The sequence below is a fragment of the Manis javanica genome, chromosome X (genome assembly GCF_040802235.1).
Source record: "Manis javanica isolate MJ-LG chromosome X, MJ_LKY, whole genome shotgun sequence".
NCBI lineage: Eukaryota > Metazoa > Chordata > Mammalia > Pholidota > Manidae > Manis > Manis javanica.
Window position 1 is genome coordinate 141,748,348 of NC_133174.1, and position 6,376 is coordinate 141,754,723.

General features: G+C 51.4%; 1 protein-coding gene across 2 annotated transcripts in view; it reads left to right on the forward strand.

The window, feature by feature from the left end:
• The window catches only part of LOC108407371 (cytoplasmic dynein 2 intermediate chain 1-like), a 30,451-nt gene extending 25,323 nt beyond the window's left edge, over nt 1-5,128 (forward strand). For both annotated transcript variants that reach the window (XM_073227447.1, XM_073227448.1), the window contains 4 exons: nt 398-497; nt 727-858; nt 2,480-2,703; nt 4,764-5,128. In XM_073227447.1, coding sequence (XP_073083548.1) covers nt 398-497; nt 727-858; nt 2,480-2,703; nt 4,764-4,938 — 631 coding nt within the window. In that variant the 3' untranslated portion in view covers nt 4,939-5,128. The remainder of the gene's footprint in view (nt 1-397; nt 498-726; nt 859-2,479; nt 2,704-4,763) is intronic.
• Nucleotides 5,129-6,376: the final 1,248 nt, after the last annotated feature.

The window sequence follows — 6,376 nt, forward strand, 5'->3', positions numbered from 1 at the left end:
GGGTGCCCACAGGAAGCAGCTCAGAAGGAAGACCAAGAAATGCCCAGCATGGGGAGACATCACTGTGAATGAGTAGGATTAGCACCCCAAGACCTTGAGATAATTGTGCAACCCAAAGAACATTTCTAGAAATGGAGGCATTGTCTCAAAATTAAAAGATAGTGGGTGATTAAGTAGCAGTTTAGACATAGCTGAAGAATTAGTGAATGGGAAGATAGAGCTTGAGAAATTATCAAGAGCTTAGTAATATAAAAAGAAACAGAAAATGGAGCCAGGACCTCAGAGGGAATGTGAAAGGCCTGTTATGATGTATCTCACGTGAAAAGTGATAAACATGTTAAGTGTCATTATCATGGTTTTAAAACTGTCTGTTAACAATCTTTGCTATTTTTATCAGCCTTTCCCATGAAGATGATGAGTTTTGGGGGACCACACAAACACTGAATGTTAAATTCCTGCCTTCAGATCCTAATCACTTTATTGTTGGCACAGATGTGGTGAGTGCCACGTCTTTTAAATATTTAATATTTGAAAATTCTACTTTGTAGATATTTTAAATTCTACTCTTTAACTCATTATTTGAGTTGCCTGACAAATATCTTCACTAAAGGTTAACCTACTCTTTACTTTTATTATAATCTTGTTTAAATTACATCAGGAATAATAGCTTTATCCAGCCTCGTACCTAACCTTTTCCTTAGTCACCTTTGCATCTCTTACCCCTAGGGCCTTGTAAGGCATGGCACCAGACAGGGTCCGAGAGTGTCTCCCAGACTGTTTGCACCCCAGCAGCGTGGTGTGAGACCAGTGAAGGTGAATGTGATTGACTTTTCGCCATTTGGAGAACCAGTATTCCTGGTAAGAAAGTCTGCTTTTAAAGCACCAGTTCTATTGGGGCAGCACAACACCTGGCCATCTGCTGGGATTTTAGAAGTCGGTCATCAGCAGTGTGTGTGGGGCACGCCTGCACCTCTCGCTCCTCTGAGGTCCACCCGTGTGGTCAGTACAGGCCCTTCACACAGCTATGGGATGGCTCAGATGTTAGAACATTTTATTTTGACATGATTTCAGACTCATAAGAAAGCTGCAGCAGTCCAGTTCTCTGCCTGCCCTCCATGCAGGCTCCCCACACGCCACGTTTGCCACCTGGCTCCATCCTGTCCCTCTGTGGGTGGGTTTACAGGTCCACCCTGAACAGATTGTTGTCGGTGTCCTCAGAGCAGGACCACCCTCTGCAGCTGTGGTCCTGTCCCCCACGGGTCTGACGGTGGTGACGTCCTTTCTAAGCAGAGCGCTGTCCCATCAGGAGCTTGTGCAGCTGCTGTGCCTCCTCAGGACCCTCTTACCTGGGCGTCTCCTCAGGCTCTCCTGCCTCGGCACTGCTGATGGGCATAGGATGCACCTCTGAATGCATGTGCTGGTCCGCACAGCTAGATCCGGGTCTGTGCCCTGGCCTGTGCCTGCTGGCGCTGTGCTGTGGGTCCTGCCCTTGCCCTTCTCACGCGGGTCCCGTGGGGACAGATGGGTGTGTCAGGAGCCCTGCTGCTCGTGGGGCCACTGGTGGCCTTGCCCGCCATTGGCGGTGGTGTCCAGCCCCCGCTGAGGCTCCGTGTGGAGCCAGCTGTTCCCTGGGCTCCTAGGCATACATGCTGCCTTTATTACGTGAATGGGCATGTGGCCCTTGACTCTTAGCTGGGTCCCAATCACTGATTCTGCTGCTCACACTGTCCCGAGGGGTGTCTTCTGCTGTCACTCTCAAGCCCTTCTTTGCCATCTGGTACAGTAGGCCCTGGAGTCAGCCACTTCTCCAGGGAGTCCTGGCTCCTGGTGGGAGAAAAATACCTGGAAACCAAGCTCTGGGCAGTAGACATGGTTGCTGTGCAGGCACTTTGGTGCCTACTTTGATCTCTGCCTGTCAGATGTCTCTGGTCCAGGGGACTTGGGCCCCCTGACTCCCCAGCTGGGAAACCCGCTCCAGGTGTCCTGGTGCACTTGAGCTCATGTGCTCCATCCTGAGTACACAGACGACTCATGATTGTGCCTCATGCCTCTGCGGCTTTTGAATATGTGAAGGATTAAATATATTGAGTAAAAAGGCATCAAGTGTCTCTTCCTGAGCTAAAAAGGTTTTCTTTGTGGAAATTTCAATCCAAGGAGACAGTATTAACCACATTACTGGTACTCATGTATGTAATTTTTCTAAAAAGGTGACTTGTTTACTTCCATGGAGCCTGTCCTAATGGCATATGATCACATCAGCAATAGTCAAGTTTGTTAAAAATAAATACTGTTTATATATTCACTGAATTCATTAATTATCAGCCATTTGGGGAAGGGGAGGGGTGCAAGTGTACTCGAATCTCCAAGGGGAGCACCTTTGTGCTGTGAGGGCAGAGGTAAGGCTCTCAGGGATTCCCCTGGCTGCTGAGATGAGGACGAAAGGAAAGTGAGCCGGGATCAGCAGCCCCTCCCCACGCAGGCCGGCTGTTCTGACGGGAGCATCCGGCTGCACCAGCTGACGTCCGAGCGCCCGGTCATGCAGTGGGACGGCAGCACCGGCGGCCATGCCATCACAGGCCTGCAGTGGTCCTTGACGCGGCCGGCTGTGTTTCTCGTCCGGGATGATGCATCCTGTGTCTACATATGGGACCTTCTGGAAAGCGACTTGGGTCCCGTAGCCAAAGAGCTCATCTCTCCAGACAAGTAAGTCTGAGGGCCCGACAGGCCGTCGTGGCGTTTCTGCAGGGTGGGCTTTCCTACTTACTTTGTGCACGCAGTTGCTACGCTTTAAAATGCCATGATTCATACTGAAGTATGATTTCACGTTTACGTATTTTAGCATTATTTTGAGAACTGCTGTAAGATGTGTTTATTTCATGTTGGGTCCAGAAGAGCCTCGGGGTCAAAGGATTGTACTGTTCTGTTTCCCCATCATCATCACTCTGTGAATAAAAGGAACTGTGTGAGCTCCTTATTTATGTTCATTTACTATTCTTATAACTTTAGTATCTGCCTGAGTGATCTACATAGTGTTCCTGTTGTATCTACAAAGGGGTGCCACGTGGGAGTCAGTAATTCACGTGATTTCACAGTGACGCTGCTCCTGTGGCCCAGGCAGTGTCACAGTCACCCCAGTCGTGTGTGGCCTCTGCACTCGCCATGCGAAGCCCCTTGGGCTAGTGCCAGATGGGGGGTTGTCATCAGTGCACTGTAAATAATCCCTTGTCCCTGTCGTCTTATTAAATTTGATGCTTTCTTTATGAAGGACTCTCTCTGGTCCCCACTTTTTTTCCTTGAGAGTCCTTGAGATTTTATGTTTCTTGTCAGTAAGTCCCCTCCTGTGAGGGCTGTGACCATCTGAGGAGGATGGGGAGCCACCCACTGTACCCCACGTCCCTTTTGTAAAGGAAAGAGGAGGGTCAGGGGGATCGAACAGGAAGCAGTTTGCCAGGATACTGGGGACATGCTGATAAGGCCTGAATAAAAATGAGGAGTGCATTTATTTAGTTAAAGCACTAGGTATACTTATATTATTTTAGTCATTGAACAGTACATCGTAACACTGGGCTGCTATTCGTATAAGCACAGAATGCACTTATAGTTATTCCAAAGACTGTCTGCCAGTCATTTAATAAATCAGGTGTTTGTGGGGGGCAGATCTGCTCCAGCACGAGGGGTGCAGTATGAGCCGGTCCTGCTGGGGCAAGAAGGTAATAGACAAGGTATGGTCAGTGAGCCAGCCCCACAGTGCATGCAGGACACAGGGGTATCCAGTGTGTGGGCAGTGGTGCTGGGGCTTTAAATGGGGCAGGGGAGGTCTTGCTGAGGAGGGGATGTTCCACAGAGGAGCCTGGGGGCAGGGGCAGGCCCCCAAGTCCTGGGAAGGACTGTGCCTGTGGGGGGCTGGCGTGGCTGGTCAGTGTGTCCAATCTCGGGAGAGGGTGGCAGCTGGAACTGCGAGGAGCAGGCAGAGCCCCTCTCCCTGGACACTTGCCTCCATGTCAGGCTTGGGAAGTAAAACCCACAGTAAGCGGCCAGTTACTTTTCCTTAGCATCAGAGAAAAGCAGAACAGAAAGAAATTCGAGTTTGAAAGGCAAGAGTCTAGAAAGAAGGAAGAATTTGCCACTTTTAGGAGAAATTCAAAAACCATGAGGATGACTACCTGCTCAGTAGTGGGCAGCACTGGTGTTGCAGCTAATCCTGGGCCTGGACCTTGTCTGGTTTCCCACCCCGCTGCTCGGGTTCTGTCCGGCCATCACATCAGAAGGACATTTCAAACTGTCCGGTGTTGGTCCTCACCGTGTTTCCATGCCTAGGGGGCAGGGAGGGCAGAGGACCTGGTGCGTGTCGTGGAGTCTGTCAGCCAAGCGGCAAGTCTAGAGATGGGCCTGGTCAGGGAGATGGGGGCAAGGAGGGCAGGGGGCCAGGCAGGGCGGCCAGGATGGCTGTGGGTCTCTCACTGGCTGAGCTTTGCCAACAGGGGCGGAGCCCAGGGCTTTGGGCTGGTGGCGGGGCCTGGGGGTTCCGTCTGTCTGAGGGCAGCGTGTCCTGGGTCCACGCTGTTCCCTGCAGCCAGTCCAGCAGACCCCTAAACGCAGAACTAGGCCCACAGTGGTTTCTATCAAGTTTTATACGTTTATTTCTGGCATAACTTTTCACTGACTGTTACCAAATTTGTAGAATTTCTCTTCCTTTTCTCTCTTCCCTAGAAGGCAGATGGTTTGGGACACTCAGAATCACTGCGTGCGCCTCTCACTTGCAGGGTGGTGGCCATGACTGTAATGGGAGAGGCAGAGAGGACCAGGGGCAGCTTCCTGGCCCTGGTGCTGGCTAGAGCCTCTGGCAGCATGGACGTGCAGCACCTGAGGAAGGCGTGGGTGACCCCGGCGGGAGACGAGCGGAGGAGGCTGCGGCTGCTTCTGCAGGAAGCCGGGTAGGAAGGGGGCCACAGACCGCTGGTGCCGTCATGAGGATGGCGCTGCGCAGGACCCAGCAAGGACATGAGGGTGTGTGCTCCTACGTCTGTGTGCACATGTGTCATGTGGATGGAGGACGAGTATACTGTACATCATTTATTTTACAAGAATGTTACCCAGTAAATAAATCACTATTTTTTGAATGGAAAAAGCACACACTTTAGTGTTTCCTTAGCTTCACAGGAAATAGTCATGTCCAGTGCGTTCTTCTCTGAGAGTATTTCTACTTAGAAGAGCTTATAATATTGTCTCCTCTGTTAACTAGATTTCAAACAAACCTCCATGAAGTGTATTTAATGAACAATGTTCTTAGTCCTGCACAAAATAGCATATACACAGATCTAAACCAAGAAGAGCCAGTCTATTGAAATGGCCTCTGCCAGCTGTTCCCTGGAAGGTTTTGTGGGCTGCTGCTTTGGGCACTGTTTGAACATCTACTCAATCACATTTTGCATTATGCTTTCATATTAAAAACTGTCTTTGTATAAAAATAATACAAGTAAGTAAGTTCTGTGGACTTTGCACGCAGTCACAATGGGGACATAGGGAGAGGAGAATTCTGGGCTGGTACCTGGGAAAGCCCAGGATGGCCTTGCTGACCCAGCGTCACCCAGCACAGAGGCGGCCAGCGGGTGTCCCAACACGGTCCGGGCTCTCTGGGCCACACGCAACTTCCACTAGCCAGCAGTGGGGAAGCTCCACCCAGAACGGGAGTGCTTTTCACTTTGAAGGGCCTGGGAGGCCCCCTTCCCGTAGCACTCCATGTCCCGGGACCTCCCAGAGCACCTGTCCCGTGTGTGAGCGTGTGTGGCTGTCTTGCCTCTGGCATGCTCTGCCGGCTTCGGTGGGGCCGCGAGCTCTGGAGCAGAGGTGGATTGGATCTCTCGCCGTCGCCCCTGCGGCTCTGTGCTCGCTCGCCTTGCGCACAGCAGGCACCCGGCCTGTGCCCAAGGCAGGGAGAATGCAGGCTGTGCAGGCAGGCGTCTGTTCGGCTCTTGCTAGTACAGCGCAGTCATATTCCATAACAGGACATGGAGATTTCATTCTGCAGACAGGCTGGCCTCCCACCCTCCCCTTTCCATTCCCTCAAGCTTATTTGTGAAATCCATTTGATCTAAACTGGTGTTACGAGAGGGGCCTTGTCACAGCTCATGTGTACATGTCTACTGTCCCCAACATTTTAAAGCACAGCTTGAGAAATGAACATTTGGGGATCCCCAGGATAGAACAGCATGAGGTTGCTAACTAGAGCCTTACTAGACCCCACTGGAGGCTCAGGAGGACCCAGAAGGGATGATGCATGGCCACCAAAGACTGTTCCATGGACCAGGAGCAACTTCCTCGGGTGGCGATGTTGGCCCTGACCCGGGGCCGCTGTCCTCCCCAGCAGAGTGCCTGC